This window comes from Xenopus laevis, chromosome 9_10S (genome assembly GCF_017654675.1).
Source record: "Xenopus laevis strain J_2021 chromosome 9_10S, Xenopus_laevis_v10.1, whole genome shotgun sequence".
NCBI lineage: Eukaryota > Metazoa > Chordata > Amphibia > Anura > Pipidae > Xenopus > Xenopus laevis.
In genome coordinates this window covers 54,755,860-54,773,671 of record NC_054388.1, presented here as the reverse complement: position 1 = coordinate 54,773,671, position 17,812 = coordinate 54,755,860, and the positions used below count along the sequence as shown (strand labels likewise).

Sequence of the window (17,812 nt, the reverse complement as noted above, 5' to 3'; positions counted from 1 at the left end):
TTCCTTTTTCTCTGTAATAACAAAAAGTACCTTGTACTTGATCCAAACAAAGATATAATGAATCCTTATTTGAAGCAAAATCAGTCTATTGGGTTTATTCAATGTTTACATGATTTTCTAGTAGACTTAAGGTATGAAGATCCAAATTACGGAAAGATCAATTATCAGGAAAACCCTAGGTCCCGGAGAGAAGAGACTGGAATATGCATAGGAGAGACCTGAATAGAAAGAGGAGTAATAAAAAGTGGCAATAACTATAAATGTGTAGTCTTGCAGAGCATTTGTTTTTATGTGGGGTCAGTAAACCCATCTGAAAGCTGTAAAGCAGGGGTGTCCAACCAGTGGCCCGAGGGCCGCATGCGGCCCAGGATGGATATGAATGCAGCCCAGCTTGAACTTCCGCCAATCCAGGAAACGTCATGTTGCAATTTCACGTACAGAGAGCGTATGTACGCGGTCACTAATTTTGTGCATGTGTGGTTTAAATTTTACATGGGGTGTGCGGTGTGTGGCTTCCTACAGCAGGAAAAGCAGTTAACAGGTGAGCGTTTGGTTACTTACAAATGCAGGTAAGCATTCTTCAGCAGCATTGCCCGCTATGCTAGGGATTTATGCAGCGCCTACATTTGTGAACAACTTTTTTCAAGAATGAACACACTAAGAGTAAAATTAGAACCAAATGATCTGATGAGCACCTTAAGAATTCACTGAGAATTGCAACTACTTCCATTCAACCAGATATTGATATCATAATGTTAAAAATCTCACTAGGTTAATGATACCCTCTTTTCTTTTACTTTTACAATAAAATAAATCAAAAGCTAGCGTTAGTTTCTGTGTATTTCGAGTGTATTTTCTTCTTCCAATGTGGCCCAGGAAAGCCAAAAGGTTGGACACCCCTTCTGTAAAGGGTCAGAAGAAGAAGGCAGATAATTCAAAAACTATAATATATAAAGGAGACAGGGAAACCTATCAGGACAACTCTAATATGAGCAGTTCACAGGCCCGGATTTGTGGAAAGGCCAGAAAGGCCTGGGCCTAGGGCAGCAGAATTTTAGAGGGGCGGCATGCCGCCCAACCACGCCCGCATTGGTTCTGAAGTACTGGGAATTTGCAGGAGATACAATAGTTTTTAAAATGCTATGTGCACCAATCACCAGTACTCCAGACCCAATGCTGAAAATTTCCGCATGTACACAAAGGAAGGGGATGGGGGTGATGAGTGGCAGTAGGCCCAGGGGCACCTGCATTATAAATCCAGCCCTGGCAGTTCATACTGTGCTACATACAGTGACATAATGCTGGTGCCCCTCCAGCAGTTTGCATTAGGTGTGAACAGTGTGGGCACTTTCAGTCTGAGATGTGAACAGTAAAGGGCTTTAGGGGTGTGAACAATAGAGGGGTTAGCGCTGTCAACAATGCAGGGGGGATTAGAGGTATGAACTATACAGAATTTTACAATCTGAATTTGAAGTGTAATCTGTGCAGTGGCCAGTTAATCTCAGTACTGACACATTTTAAAGCTTGCACCTGGTAAGCAGGTTTTAAATTATGTATTATGGATAAAAAAGTGTTGGAATAGAAATAATGTTTCTCCTGCTAGGGGTGATGTTATCAGTTCAGATACACAGCAGCCCTAATGCAGTAAAGGCCCATGTTTCCTTGTGAAGTTCCATATGTCTTATCTTGACCAGCCTTTTCCTTGGTTCCTTGGTGCCACCCGAGCTCCACATTCTCCACTTATACAGGGCCGCTGGTGCTTTCTGGGAAACATGTCAAACATGTGCATGAAGGCTTATGTCTTGAGTTAGGAGAGGGTCAGAGACTACTTTCTAGTCTTAAAATATAATAACGTATTGAATATGTTTACTGAAACTCTGTTTCTGCATTTCAGAGCTTGGAGGACCATCACCTAGAGGTAGTATCCTTCTTTCATGAGAATAGTTTTCATGGACTAATTTCTCATGACTCTGAGTAAACCCTCTGTAACATCCCTTCATACTACAGCTCCCATGCCCTCAAACTCAGTTGGAATGGGAAGAATTTGACCACCAATCAGTTTCTAATGCAGGAAGTTGCCAAGCAGTTTGGCACCCTTTCGAATTAGCCTTAATAATGAAATATATCCTATACACATACTAGCCTCTTTTAATGGAACAGTCGTTGATGTGTACCCTCTTTATGGACCCAGCATTTTGCTGCTTGAGTGTTTTCAGTGCTGTGAACATAGACCAAACCACTCCAAATTGCCACCCCCACCCAATTCATTTCTGTAGAAATTGCATATGCCTGTAAATACATTATTGCATTAGCTAGCACTTGCAAGCTGTTCCCATAAGAATGAATTGACAAACATTTTGCTCAACAAAACCTTTGGTGTTCCATTATACTTATAGGAGGGAAACGATATCATGTTATCTCCATTCTCCACAAAGTGCACACATACATTCACTTTATCCTTTCCCTTCCATTTTCTTAGTCTAAAATTTGCCTTCATCTCCCTTGTGCAGCTATGTTTTAACCATATCATGTCCTGTGTAGTAACCTTTTCCACAATAACTTCTCCCCACTTATTGAAATACATTTTGCATATAAATGTAGCTGCAGCCTACAAGTGTTAACCAGCCCTGTCAAGTCTCTATAGTAAAGACACTGGGATGACAGAATTTATCTTCAAAGGAACAGTAACACCAACATTTTTTAACACTCAATTCATCCTCAAATAGCTATAATACTAGGTCAGGTTTACTCTAATTTTTTTTTTTTTTTTTTAAATCTTGAGCTTGAATCTGACTTCCAGTGCTCCATAGCAGAAAGGTGATAGCAGCTTGAATTCCTCTGCTATGCTGAGCTTAAAGGAATTGTTCAGTATAAAAATAAAAACTGGGTAAATAGATAGGCTGTGCAAAAAAACATGTTTCTAATATGCTTAGTTCCTGCTTTGAAGCTCACTTGGTTTCCACTGATTGGGTTTCTTATAAAACAAGAACATGAGTAGATTTCACTTTTATTCTTCTTTAACTTTTGTGTTTCTTATTTGTTCCATTCTCACCCCACCCACCCCATCTATAGGTTACCCCTCCCAAATGTGACCAATACCCAGAATAAAGACACACACAAAGCAACTTGATGTTAAATCTGTGTAAGTCACAGTTTTATTGATTATAATAAGATAAGCTGCGCTATTTGACCCAGAGGAAGGCAAAAAGCCTCTGGCAAGCTTGGGACAATCTGCTTACTAGAGGGAAAAATTCCTTCCTGACCCCTTAACGGCGATCGGATTTGCTCCCAGGATCAATGCGCCAAATTAAATCAAGGGAAGCAGGGTGAGGGAAATAGAAGGGAATATGGCAGAATACACATGAGCGCCTTTAAGCTACAAGGTGAACACTACATTCCATTCTATTGGACCCCAGGCAGCCTGTAGACCCAGGTTCTGCAGTCTGAGGGATGGAATGGACAGGAATGCAGGGTCTACCGAGTGGCTTAAAGGTGCTCCTGTCTATGGAACCATATTTAGGGGGAAAGAAGGGACACTGTGGTTGGAATTGCGATGGTGGGAATGGAAATAGAAGGTAATATGGCAGCATACACACGAGCACCTTTAAGCTACAAGGTGAACACTGCATTCCTCTCCATTCCATTGGACCCCAGGCAGCCTGAAGAACCCAGCTTCAGCAGTCTTGAGGGATGGAATGGAAAGGAATGCAGGGTCTACTGAGTGTCTTAAGTGTGCTCTTGTCTATGAAACCATATATTAGGTGTAAGGGGGGCAGCGCTGGTGAAATTACGGTGGAGGGAATTGAAACAGAGGGGAATATGGCTATAGATACATGGGAGCGCCTTTTAAGCTGCTAGGTGAACACTGCATTCCTCTCCATTCCATTGGACCCCAGGCAGCCTGCAGACCCGGCTTCTGCAGTTTGGGGGATGGAGTGAAAAGGAATGCAGGGTCTAACGAGTGGTATGAGGGTGCTCCTGTCTATGGAACCATATTTTAGGTGTAAGTGTGGCACAGCTGGTGGAATTACGGTAGAAATAATTGGGGAAATAAGGGACACTGTGGTTGGAATTGCGGTGAAGGGAACTAAAATAGAAGGGAATATGGCTACATATACATGAACACCATTAAGCTACAAAGTGAACTCTGCATTCCTCTTCATTCCATTGGATCCCAGGCAGCCTGCAGACCCGGGTTCTGCAGTTTGAGGGATGGATTGAAAAGTAATGCAGGGTCTACCAAGTGGCCTAAGGGTGCTCCTGTCTATGGAACCATATTTTAGGTGTAAGGGGGGAGCACCACTGGTGGAATCATGGTGTATTGGAGTGGAGGCACCGCTGGTGGAATTGAGAATTGCTCATTCACTTGTGTCATGAAGATCACCTACACAGAGGTGCATCAATACGTGGTACCGTGTAAACTGTGACAGTGCTGGTGGCTGGTGGGCTCTCAGCAAAATCAAACAAAATAATGTTAAACTTGTACCCAAGGGTTTTACCTTAGCAAGTGATATCTCTGTAGAAATTCTATAACATTTTGGGGGATTTTAAATTTAATCAGAAATATGGCAGCTATGCAAATTAACATTACTTAATGCTAATGTACCATTTCCCTCTGTGATTATGGGACAAGTTGCAAATCGCAGGTTTCACTGCATTTTCAAGCCATTTGATCCCAATCCCAATTCCTTGCCAAAATGATGAAGATACACTTCCTATTAGTTTCTATGGCATCTCAATAGGTTTCAGCTGCGCAGGATTTATATGTTCTTTTTGTAGTTGTTTTACACAAAATTGTAGCATTGCAATGGCTTTCAATATATCAGCCCCATTACAAAATAGTAATAATTGAACAAATATATTCATTAGATACTGCACCTGGATATGTATTGATGAACTTCGTGAAAATTGCCTGGTTTATCTCCTCTAGTTGTTTATAGAGGGATTTTAGTTGGGCTTTAGCCTTCATCTTGTCCTGCAGGACCTCAGCCATCAATCTGATTTTCCACCACCTGGTGAATTCCAGGCAGTCTCTGGCCATACAATAATCATAGCTTGTCCATTTGATTTTGCCTATGATTTTGTTCCTCATGCGCTCCAAATCCGTCATCTCACAGATCCCCTCCTCCTTCCTGTAGATCCACTGTGAGTCCTAGAAAAATGTAAGAAAAAAGAAGACATTAATATTTCCAGCAGTTTGTGTTTAATCCCCAGTAATAATGAAAGTGACAATTTCTTCCCATAGGCCAATACGCAAAACAATATGTATTTATTTCCTCTAGGGGAGCTGTTACATTGATCTCTATAGAAAGAGCAAATAACATGGCAATGCTCATTAATAAGTTCTAACACTAAATATGGGAAATGTAACACTCAGGGCAAACACTTAGCTAAACCCTGTTATATTTCTATATATCTATCTATTGGGTTTGTAGTCCCTTTAACCCCTTGGGTACCTTTGTCAGCAGCCACTTTAGAGAGCAGCCTTACCTGGCGATAGCCTTTTATGTAAAGGCGGTCCTTGCTTGAACACAAGCCCATCTCCGACACCCCTGCAATATAAAATAGAGATTTGGGAAGGTTAGAGTTAATGTGGAGAGGTGCCATATGTATGGGGACAGCACACTATTACTATTCACTATTACTATTCAAATGCTCCGATTGACTGCCCACCTGCCTTAAATTACATGATACATAATTTGCCCCACCCTGGAAATTTTCCAAGGGAGTCCAATGTTAGGGGTGCCCTGAAATAGAAAAGCATACAGTCCAGTTTATACTAGTGGGATAAAGTACATTGCTGGGGTGGGGAGTGTACATTGAATTTCAGGGAGTGACCAACCAAGGGGGACTGCAGGGACAGACTAAAGATAAATCCCCCAACTCACAAAGGTGAGACTAAAGAAGAACAGCTATAGCTACATTTATAATGAGCAGCATGGCAACTCCTACAGCCAAGGGATAAGCTAATCTTACTGTTGCAAGTGCATATTATAGAGGGGGAAATACAGGACCAGTACCTTTGTCCAGAGGATCCCAAATGAGAAGATGGTATTAATCTCTGGCAGGGGGTCACTCAAGGTCTTCTTTGTCTTCTCTTCGCTTCTCTCTCTCTTCTTCTTTTGCCGTCTCTCTCACAATCGCTTTCTCTCTCAAATCGGTCTCTTGCAAATTGCTCAGAATATTTCACTTTTTGGGGAGAAATAATAAGAGATTGTGAGCAGGAGCATAATGGGGGCTGTGGACCCTGACACTTCTAGAGCCCCAGATGCCCTAAATGGCAGTCAGCTATTTATCCTTCTACACTATGATTAAAAATAGTATGCCAATGCATAAACTACAGATCCCATAATGCACTCACTATCAGGCTGTAATTGGAAGTGAGGGAGCCTGACTGCTGTTGCATGTGCTATTTAGCTAACAAAAATATTGGGCAATCAGGATGTAGGCTTTTATCACTGGCATGTGGAAAGGGCCTTCATCATCTCCCATGATACACTATAAGGGTTGGCCATAAGAGGTAAGTAGCATTTGTATTGCTTATAATGTCATGATCAGGGAGGGCTTGTAACAGCACTACAGATCCCATCATGCTCTATGAATCCTTGGTTATATTAATACAGGGGTCATCTCCATATTCCTATTGGTTTCCCTTTCCCCCTGCATGTACCTAGTGTGCCTGCTTCCCATAACCAGCTGTGTTCTGATCAGTGCCCCTGCACCCATAATGCCAGGAATCCTAAGGGCAGACATTTATTCTTCTGATTTGAGCTACTTGTCTTTCTACTTACGCCTCTCTGAACTGTCACCCACTCTAGTGCTGAGGCCACTGACTGTTGATAGGATGAGTGCGACTGTTGGAAAATGACCTCTGGCATTTACAGCAGAAAAAATTGTCTAATGCTTCAAATGCAACATGTAAACCAAACACCGATTGCCTTAGAACTATAAGTTTTTATGGTCTCACTCCCTTTAGAGATGGCATATGGGGAGATTTTAGGCACTTTGACACCCACATGCGTTAGTTGATTGGGGGTCAGGGCTGCCATCAGAAACCCATTTTCAGGTGATACCCTGTATAAGTGTAATATCTAGGTATCTGTATCTGATTAATACTAAGTTTATTTGAATATATGTTCAATGCCTCTCAACAGGCTGCAGTCCCCATGTCCAATTGCAGAAATTTCACATGTTTACAAAGTAATACCCAGAGAGCACAATGTATCTTATACAATCATAGTGTGTTTGTTGCAGGAATGTAATGCCAAGTTGTCTTAAATTACCCCCCCCCCATTCCTGCTTGTCACACAGATGCCATTTGGACCAGTTTCATGACAAGCAGCTCCCCAAGCAATTAGAGTGGTAGGCAGTGAGGCAATTTTTGGGGCGATAGCCTCACTACCCAAGCTATTATAAATGATGGGTGAAAAAACACCCGAAATTGCCCTTTGTATCATCTAAATATGCCCCCCCTGTTCCCCGTGGATGGATCTTCTGCACTTACCTCTGAATACAGAAATTAAATAACAGTCATCTGTACCTGAGCCGTTAAATCACCTTCCTTGCAACTTTCAGACAATCAGAGCTGAGCTGGGAGTGATGTCACTGAGATAAAGCATGATATCCCAGTAACTGACAGCCAATCGCATACATATCAAAATTGCACATTCTGAAACAACACTAATAAACTATAAACATAAGCAGCTTTAGAACCAGGGCCCCCATCAGATCACCAGGGATCCCTGACTAGACCCCCCCTGTCCCCATTTAATGACGGCCCTGTTTAGATCTCTGTCTGTAACTGAACTACAGCTCAGCTACTAGTTATCACGGGGACTGCTGGGTACTTTAGCAATGGCTAGAGACATACAGAGATCTCTGAGGCAGTAACGGGGGCCCCCACTGAGGGGGTACAGGGGGTTCTGCATTTAGCGTAGGAAGTGTAACTTTAGTACCAAATGTCACATATAAAACAAAAAGTTTGATCCTGTTGTGGCACTTCCACATATTCCTGCACTAGCAGGTAGGATGCTGGTAGTTGTATGCTCCAGTATCTGAAATAAAAAATTTTTCTATCATATTCTTGCATCCCAGCTTAGCTATTACCACATTTGACTTTACATGTCTAGCGGCAGGCTATGCCCTTACATATGTTGTCAGGGTCGGGCTGGGGGTCCGGGGCCCATCGGGATTACTGTCTCAGGGCCCTGCCCCTGCCGTACCCCCCCTCCAGTGTTAGCAGCTGTCAGTGAGCTTTTGAGAGACACATAGGTACAGAGGTTTTTCTGCTCACAGTGAAAGCTGCAGGGGTCTGTTCTGAAGCACTCACTGAAGCACTTAGTTACTCATGTCCAGAGGTTTTTCTGCTCACAGTGAAAGCTGCAGGGGTCTTTTCTGAAGCACTCAGTTACTCACGTCCAGAGAGAGTCGCTGACTAAAGGTGGGCGTACACTGTTAGAGGTCGCCAAACGAGCGGATCTTAACCCGATATGCCCACTAACGGTTGGGCGATATCAAGTTAATCCGAACATTCAGCCCTGGGGCCAAACGATCAGATTACAATTCTGTGAATGGGCGCTGATGGGTCACTTCATCAACTAGCTGATGCGGTCCTGGATCAAAGACAAAAATCAAACTTGCTCGATCTATATCTGCCCGATTTTTGGCCTCCCATGTTCTATTACTTGACTGGGCGCTCACATTTTCCGTTAGCTCATGAAACACTAAGGCAACAGTTTCTATGCAATTTATTGTTCCCAATTTGTCCGTTACATTATTCTCTATTAAGGGAGACTTTCAGTGCATAGCAGAAAAGCAAAGTTGTTTATGGTTAATGAATATAATATTATTATAGCTGTGTCAGTATGTCTTGCCTTTCATTTTTATCTTGCCATTGTTGCACCGTAATTGTGTGAGAGTAATGGTTAAAAAAAAAAAAAGCCCAGCTGCAACAACAATCTTGTAGCTGCATTTGGGTGTCTAAATATTGAATAGAGTCTACCTGACATTAATTCACTGTGATCCCCCCTCACCCCACAGAAATTCAGAGGCAGTGATCCCTTCATCCAGCGACACAATGAATTGCCCCAAAACCTGAGGTAGAGGTTACAACCTGTACTAAACCTACAATACAAGTTGGCAAACCCGGGGATTAAGTTGCAGGTCCTCTCAAGAGTCGGCAGCCACCCACTAGAACCCATTACTACTTTCCCATGTTTGAATTTGCCGCTCATGAATAGGTAAGCCGCAGTGGAGCGGTCACATGGTAGGATCACATGACCGTGACGTCAGGTCCTTTCCTAGGATAGGAACTACTAGCCGCTACCGTGGACGCAGGGTGATGACGCAGGGGTCTGCATGATTGTTTTCTGCGTGCCCTGGTGATTCCTTCTGGATGGTTAATTCGTTAACAAATCCCGGCAACAGGTTGCTTTAGTGACCCGAGATGTTCGCTTCGTTATTTGTTTCGAAATGGCCGTAACGCGTGAACTAGAATGTGTCGTTGTTTGATGACGTTCTGAGTAGAGGTGGAGCTTCGGTTGTTGTGGAGTGGTTCCGTGGAAGGAAGGGACGGGTGGTGCACGGATTTGCGGGTTGGAGTGAGCGGTATTGAGGGAGAAAAGGAGTGCCTGGGAACATGCACAGCCTGGCCACTGCAGCGGTGAGTCTGTTGTTAGGGACCACAGTGTGAGCTTGGGGAGAGGAGGGGGGCGTCGTCAATAGAAAACCTGTGGTATCGGGGGTCACAGGCGGAATATCTGATAGTCCTTCAGATGTGAAGATGAGATATGTAATCACACATGAGCTGGAAGGCCGTAGCATGTTCGGATATTGTCATTATCGGTCCAGAGTGAGTAAAGGCGAATTGCCGCAAATTGATCTAAACTGCATTCGGTTACGTCATATTACCTCCTTTTTATATTCATTCCACCTTTGCATTGGCTGGAAAGTGATTGGTGATTGCCATAAAAAGCAGTATTTGGCTTTTTGTTCTCTATGCACTGCTGCTGCCACCTGAAACAATGTACAAGAACATAATTGATCCATAACCCAAACTTTTTCAGGGGTGTGACTGAGAGAACATAAAAGCACAAACAGTTAATACTTTCATGTGAAAGGAAAATGTCTTCTATTATTTATTTTTATATAATAACTGAAAAGTTTGGTTCATTTACAAGTGATACAGACCTGTACAGCATGTCAGCAGTTTCTTACAGAATTCTGGACTGTCAAGTGAGGTCAACTAAAAGACAACTTTATTTGTACACAGACAATTCTTTTTATTAAAAATGTCTCCTATTTCAATATGCAAATTAGACTTGGGATTTAGTTTGGTATTCAGCCCAGTCTTTTATGTAGTGGTCAGTATTTGACCAATCAAGCACATTGCTAGTGTGAATGTATGCACAAGCCATGTATACTTGTCATTTATCAAGCATGTAACTGTTTTATCAGCCTGTGCCGGCAGCTCTTGCTCAGGTGGACCGAGAGAAGATTTATCAGTGGATTAATGAATTGTCCAGCCCTGATACCCGGGAGAATGCCTTACTTGAGCTCAGCAAAAAGCGAGAATCCGTTCCAGACCTTGCTCCCATGTTGTGGCACTCATTCGGCACAATTGCAGCACTTCTTCAGGTTTGTTTTGCAGATATTTTGATGCACAATTTAATTTTATCAGTCACATATGCTTTAAAGGAAAAGGAAAGTCTTCTTGCACTTGGGGGTGCCAAATGTTAGGCGCACTCAAGTGATTGTATTTACTTACCTGAAACCATGGGCCTGTGCTCCTATTCGCAGAAAACTGCACCGGCCTGGGGTTCTTCCAGTGAGCACCACGGAGCGACCCTATTCTGTCTTCCTGTTTCTTTGCGTGGCTGCGCATCTGCAGTAGAGCGAAAAGCCGAACTTTAACTATAAAGTCGGCTATTTCGTTGTACTGTGCATGTGTCTGCCCCAGGAAATTTGAAGAGGAATGCTCTGTGGTGCTCGCTGGAATAACCCCGGGCTGGTGCAGTTTTCTGCTGATCGTAGCACCGGCCGGAGGTTTCAGGTAAGTAAATACAATCATTTGGGGATGCCTAACATTTGGCACCCCCAAGTGCAAGACTATTTTCCTTCTCCTTTAAAAGGAACATTAAACTTAATTAAAAAAATCTTTTTATATTAAACTGCAGTCAGTAGTGGGCATGAATGAATTTATGAACTTTGCACATGTTTAAGTTATGACTTGATTATGTTACATTAGGAGACTTTTCTGCACCAAGGAAGGTAATTCTGCATTTAACAGTGTTCACTTTATGGTGCATAAATTACAGGACTGTCAGTAGGGTCATCCAATAGTCAGTGCCTTTCTACTTATCGCTGATACTCTTGTCTGTCTTAAAGGTGTAGTATACCTCGTACTTCATGAGTGCAATGACTAGGGCTTGTGCTGAACATACTGTTTGCCTATTCGTTCATTATGAAAAATCTTACGTTTTCTTGAGCTAAACTGGGAAATTGAAGCTACTCCATATTTGGTTCTAGTGAGGTAGATAATTAGATACCCAGTGCACAGATAATCGCCCTGCATATTGGAAGAGTCACAATAAAGGGGAAAGCAAGGGAGTTAATACTGGAAATCTAACCTACCTCACAAGTACCAAACATGGAGTGTCTCTTAAATTTTCCTTTTTGCCCTGTTTAGCTTAAATCATAACAAATACCATAGATTTTTTTTATACATTAAAAACAATACCCAAAAAGTATTTTCTTCAGAGATGACACACATTTCAGTCATTGCTAGTGAAATTACCAAGCACTCAGTCAGTTAACTGGGGTGTTTTTTTAATGAGCTTTTCCAATTAATTATAATGTGCTAATTTAAAGGAGCTGCTTTATTCACAAGTTTCTTTTGACTGAATGATAATTTTGTCCATTTCAGTACCCCTTCTGATCTGTCTTACTAGGGCTAATATCTTTTTCATAGGCTGCAATACAACAGGACCCTGGACTATGATTTACCACTTTATACAAACCAACATATGTGTTTCTTTTAGGAAAAATCAATACATTGGCTATACAACTACCTATATTAGCACATTCTGCCTTTATAATTTCTAATTTTCCCTCTTTATCTTATGTTCATTCAACCACAGGAAATTGTCAATATCTATCCCTCGATAAATCCACCAACTTTGACTGCACATCAGTCTAACAGAGTCTGCAATGCTTTGGCACTACTTCAGTGTGTGGCGTCTCACCCAGAAACCAGGTAAATATGACCTCTTATGACTGAGTTAATCAGTAAAATAAAAAAAGAAAATTCACTTTTGCCGTATTTAGCTCAAAAGTTTGTTTACAGTGATCCAGGGATGCTTAGGAAATGTGGATGGAAAATCTCAGTTATAGGTATCTCTTCATGGTTTTAGCAAACAAGACCTTTTGCACTCCTAACGACCCTCACCACACCACGCAAAGCCCGGTTCATAGGGCTCACAGTGCTCAAGCATCTGCCACCTCTGCTCACAATCCAACCCTACCCTATCATAATGGCCTGGAAAAAATTTATAAATAATGTCACCCCCTTGTTTAAACTCATGTATGAGACTAGAGGCAAAGTCACTAGATTTGATAAAGTTTCAGGTCCTTGGTGTGACATAGAGGGTAACTGATGTGTCCTGCACCCACAAATTCTCTCCAGCTCTTGAAAGGGAACTTTTCTCCACTTGTTATTTGTACATCCCCAACCTGTAACCAACTTATTATACCTGGTCTGCTGCTATATCTCGAAATTGCAAAGTTGCATATGTCATCTTATCGATCGGCAGTACTGTCACTCGCAGTTGTATTATTTGACCTGGAACTAAACTCCTTTGTTTTTGTTCTATTGGTTAATTTAGATATGTTTTTTTCTGTTGCATGTTCTGAAATGAAACCATAAAACTGCGCCTATTAAAAAAAAAAAAAAATGACCTTTTGCCAAAAATTAGTGCTAGAAGTCTCCAACGACTAGTTGGCCAAGGCTATAAACCAAAATAATTGCTCTCTAATAGGCATGCGCTTGAATAAGGTGGGGATTTTTCTGCAGGACAGTACAATATAGCCACCTAAATTTTTGCATTTATGTTATTATTACATAAAACTGTTCTGTTGAATTTTTAATTTTGTTTCTAATGTCTGATCTTATGCAGGTGACTTACTCTTGGCATTTTTTTATTTTAGATCTGCGTTTCTTGCTGCCCATATTCCTCTATTCCTATATCCTTTCTTGCACACGGTCAGTAAGACTCGACCCTTTGAATACCTGCGACTTACCAGCCTAGGAGTCATTGGTATGAAACCTTAAGCGTAAATATGACTAATTTATGCTGATAGGGCTGTATTTGACTTTAGTCAAAATATTGATGTATTAAAGGGCCTCTACACAACATTTTTTATGATCGAGTAAAACCTTTGCAAGTATAATATGATATTTCTAGGTACACAAAGCTATGACCAGATTTATGGCGTTGTTTCTGGTTATGCCATACATCATTGAAGGAATTATGTCATTATGGTGTAGATTTTATTTCAAAATTACACTATTTACATTGCAAATAATTCACTCTACCATTTAAAATGTTATACTTGAACAAACAAATGTCTCTGTTTTAGCTGTAAAATTGGTGTGCTGGCAGCTATTTCAGTGCATTGTGCCTGATTCTGCGTTTTCAGAAGTTGCTAACACTAGACAATGGAACTGGTTAGCTATCAATTGTTCGGTCATTGCAGCAGTAAAGAGTGACTGAATTTTATCAGTGCACAAGTTATATGGCTGGGGGGCACCTGGAAAACTGACAACCAGTCTAGATCTATGTCAAATTAAAAAATTAAATCTAGAAAAAAAGTTTTGCTTTTTTTAAAAAACAGATTGCAGTGCAGAATTCTTCTGGAGCAGCACTATGAACTGATGTGTTTGCTTTCTCAGGACAGAACCCCTTTATTTTTATTCCAGAAAATTTTGGCTGGTAAATCTTTATCAGGCTCCTTTGGATACTATGATCTACCCCTACAAAAATTACAAAATGAAACATAATGTTGTTGTCCCAAAGTCTAATATTGGTGAATTATGCAAGCATGAAACTGCAGATTGGGTCAGTTAAACCTTCCACAGGTTGTATAAAATAAAGCAAAAGGAAAATAATGAAACATTTGCTTCTTAATATTTAGGAAAGCCGTAGAGACCCTTGCTTACTAAAATGCAGGAAAACAATATGTTCACCATTATCATGCAGATCTTGGAATATTTCTCATATTGGCTGGTGTAATTAGGATGAGATTTAGGAGTGGAGAGACAGAGATGCCTATCATAACCATGTGAGGCAAGTAGAAATCCCAAATAGAACTTCAAAAATCAAGTTCATATTTAAACACAAACTATTCCCTATACAGTGCTGTGTCTCTGGTTTTGTTTTGATTTTTTTGTGAGATTTTTCTTAATTCTTGCCAATAGGTGCTCTTGTGAAAACTGATGAACAAGAAGTCATAAACTTCCTTCTTACCACAGAAATAATCCCATTGTGCCTACGTATTATGGAGTCTGGAAGTGAACTATCCAAAACAGTACGTTCTCTATATTTATATGCCTACTTTTGTTTATGAGTCTAGATTTTCACTGAAGGACTAGTGCAACTTAAGTCATCTCCAGAGCACTTTATATAGTGGCTTAACACATTAGACTTGCTAATGCACTGCAGTTCTCTTAGGGTTCAGGAAGGGGGCGTTGTAGACAGACAGTGCTGTAGGGTGCTTATAGGCCATGTCAGTGGTAAAATAGATTTTTGATTTTGATATTTTTTTCTAAAAGCATTTAAAAAGTACACGTGTTTTTTCTAGCAGAGTTTTAGTTTAAAAATATTGCAATGGCTGCTGTAATATGTTTAATATGTTTGCTTCTCTATGGCTATGCTGGTCCTTTCCCCTGCAGACAGTGCCTCATTATTTACCACTCTTATACCAGCTTAAGAAGTACATTGTTACGTCTATAACGTCTTTGTTATTGATTATATATTTTATCTGTGTGTTTGTGTTTTTTTTTAGGTTGCTACTTTTATTCTTCAGAAGATTCTCCTCGATGATACGGGTTTGGCTTACATTTGCCAAACTTATGAGCGCTTCTCTCATGTTGCAATGATTTTGGTAAGAAGCCATGCTTCATGTTACAGGTCATATAACTGGGTTTACCTCCCATATGATTTTGACGTGTAGCATAATATATTACTTTAGATGCTAACAATGTCATGGCCTTAATCTTTTAATAGGGGAAAATGGTTCTACAGCTTTCTAAGGAGCCATCAGCAAGGTTGCTGAAACATGTAGTGCGCTGTTACCTACGCCTCTCAGACAATCCAAGGTACAGTAAAAAAAAAAAAAAAAATCTGACTGCTTTACAGCTTAATACTATACTATATCTCTTCTCTTTCTCTCTGGAGGTAGGTTTTTATATTGCGCGTTCAAATTCTGATGCTTTGTGCTCAATGTGATTACATTAAATACATGTTACACATGCTTTCCTATTTCATACTGGTATGATCCGTGTTTCCCCACATATGTCCCCAAATAATCCTTAATAAAAGGATATCAAAGGTTCCGGTAGTCCACTTCCTCTGCCGGTCCACAAAGATGTCTGTTCTCCCTCAGACCCGTAACAGGATTCAGTTAATATTGTAGAAAGAACCAGCGCTCACTAGCACGAGGTTTAAACAAAATAAGGGGGCAAAAGAGTAATTCCAATATAGTGTAGTATTATTACATAAATTCAATACACCACTTAGTGAGATTGGAATATTCTAGAAAAAGTGCCCTTTTTCAATTTAACTATTATAATTTATGTGCCACATATTTCAGTTCACACGGTGTGGTGAATCTTATGTGAAGGTACTCACGAACGCTTAAGTAGAAATGAACGTTAAAAGGATTGTTTAGCAGTCTCCTCTCCGGATAGCTTCAAAATCCATAGCTGTAAAGAAATGCGCTGACATAGTGTAAAACCGCCATTTTTTTAATCACCAAATAAAGTTAAAAATCTTTCTACAATATTAACTGTACCCAAATAATCCTTCCCATGAAACCCAAGATGTGGTATATATTCAGACTTTCACACATCAGTGTAATGGGCTTCCATGTCCATTCTATAATGGTTAATGAAGTGAAGTTTTCCACAGCATGTGTGTATATATAATTACATACATTAACAGATTTTTTCCATTTATTAATTATAAATATATATGTATATTTTTATTTTGATCCCAGAGCACGAGAGGCATTGAGGCAGTGCTTACCTGACCAGCTGAAAGATACCACTTTTGCACAGGTACTTAAGGATGATACCACAACCAAGCGCTGGCTGGCACAGCTTGTTAAAAACCTGCAAGAAGGTCAGGTCACCGACCCTAGAGGAATACCCCTGCCTCCCCAGTAATATCCTTACAAACAGGAGGCAATATGTGAAGCAGCTTGTTAAGTTTGCAGAGCAAACAGCAAGAGGAGAGGAATATGATGGAAAAATAAAACATTGGCACTAATCTTGCTTGCCTCTTAGTATAGTCCTGCTGCATTGCATCTAAAAGCAGGTGAACCATCGAACGTCTCAAGGATACAGATCTCGGCACCAGCAAAATGGGACTGCTTCATAAACTAAGCAAATTGTATCATGAGGACCAAGAGATGGCAGTTTTAGTATGCAATATACCATGTTATTGTAGTGTGGGATGGCATGGTCTGTCTTCTAGTGCAGGGCAGGCAGTAAGCATCTAACATTTTACTAAGTGTTTACAAAAAATAAATAAATGAAAAATACAGCCAACAGACCTTCCTGGGAACCAATCTTCTAGCTCCTGTGGCCAGCAATAGATCTGTCCTCCACCGGTTGCCTTTTCTCCTCCTGTGCTTCAGCTTATTCCAAACACTATGGCAAGTTCTGCTTTCAAATACATGCTCTTTTTCAAGTGATTTTTGTGCAGGACAAGCTTTCCTTTCAATACGGACTGTGAACACATGCAAGTAACCATTTCTGCGAGATTTTGACAATGTCATAGAGCAGCTTTGGTATTTTGAAGCATTTGTCCATTAACCATTTAAGGACAAATTGTTTAATTAAAGTATTTCCTAATGCAGCAGTGGGGTTTGAACATCATTAATGTAATGTATTTCATGGCTGCTACTCTCCTATACACCAGATCTGAAGGCAGAGCTGGAGTCTATACAATGGGGGAGTTAAAGGGCACAATAGATCCCCAACATCTTTGACTATTCAGGGAAAGGGCCTCAACAGTAATACTAAATATTAGGACTGACTGAATGCAGCCTTCAACTGTTATTGAATTAAAACTCCCATCAAGGACCTTTGACTTATAATTCAAGAACAAATCAATAGATGGAATAATAAATAAGTAGGCATCATTAAACTATGTGTCTTCTGGCTTTGCCATCACAACACCATTGCTCTCCAGTACTATAAAATTCCATATCTTGGGCCTCAGAATCTACCAGTTGTATTCTTATAAATATATAGAGACTATGGGGTAGATTTATCAAAATGTCAGCATAGAACTCACCACCATACAATTCACTGGTGAATTCCATTCATAAATATGATTCTAAAAATCCCATAGGAATGAATAGAACATGGGTGAGTTTTTCTATGGAGAATTCTATTCGCATTTTTGATAAATCTGCCTCTTAGTGATTTGGTGGGACTGTGCTCAGATGGTTATGACAATGAACTGTTAATGCAACCTGTCTGCGTACCTCCCAACATTTTGGAAACCGAAAGAGGGACAAAGAGATTAGC

At 40.6% G+C, this 17,812-nt stretch overlaps 1 protein-coding gene and 1 long non-coding RNA gene across 4 annotated transcripts; one reads left to right on the top strand and one right to left on the bottom strand.

The window, feature by feature from the left end:
- Nucleotides 1-3,990: 3,990 nt before the first annotated feature.
- Nucleotides 3,991-9,193, bottom strand: LOC108702940. Of its 2 annotated transcripts, XR_005964537.1 has the most exons (4): nucleotides 6,792-9,193; nucleotides 6,021-6,189; nucleotides 5,491-5,552; nucleotides 3,991-5,152 (listed from the first exon to the last, which is right to left on the bottom strand). It is a non-coding gene; the product is annotated as an uncharacterized LOC108702940 (long non-coding RNA). The 2 variants fall into 2 exon arrangements; XR_001933400.2 differs by having other exon boundaries at nucleotides 6,021-9,193.
- An 84-nt stretch (nucleotides 9,194-9,277) lies between these two features.
- LOC108702939 (CCR4-NOT transcription complex subunit 9) lies at nucleotides 9,278-17,426 on the top strand. 2 transcript variants are annotated; one of them, XM_018238754.1, is made up of 8 exons: nucleotides 9,278-9,661; nucleotides 10,456-10,635; nucleotides 12,138-12,253; nucleotides 13,204-13,313; nucleotides 14,474-14,583; nucleotides 15,061-15,159; nucleotides 15,282-15,373; nucleotides 16,273-17,426. In XM_018238754.1, the coding sequence occupies exons 1-8, from the start codon at nucleotides 9,638-9,640 to the stop codon at nucleotides 16,439-16,441; spliced, it is 900 nt and encodes a 299-aa protein (XP_018094243.1). In that variant the 5' UTR covers nucleotides 9,278-9,637; the 3' UTR covers nucleotides 16,442-17,426. The 2 variants fall into 2 exon arrangements, with proteins under 2 accessions (XP_018094243.1, XP_018094242.1); XM_018238753.1 differs by having other exon boundaries at nucleotides 9,660-9,850.
- The last annotated feature ends 386 nt before the right edge of the window (nucleotides 17,427-17,812 follow it).

Coding starts and splice junctions, on each gene's coding strand:
- LOC108702939 (XM_018238753.1), top strand. CDS start 9,782: ATGAGATATGTAATCACACATGAGCTGGAAGGCCGTAGCATGTTCGGA. Junction 10,636..12,137: donor CAATTGCAGCACTTCTTCAG/GTTTGTTTTGCA, acceptor ATTCAACCACAG/GAAATTGTCAATATCTATCC. Junction 14,584..15,060: donor GAAGTGAACTATCCAAAACA/GTACGTTCTCTA, acceptor GTTTTTTTTTAG/GTTGCTACTTTTATTCTTCA.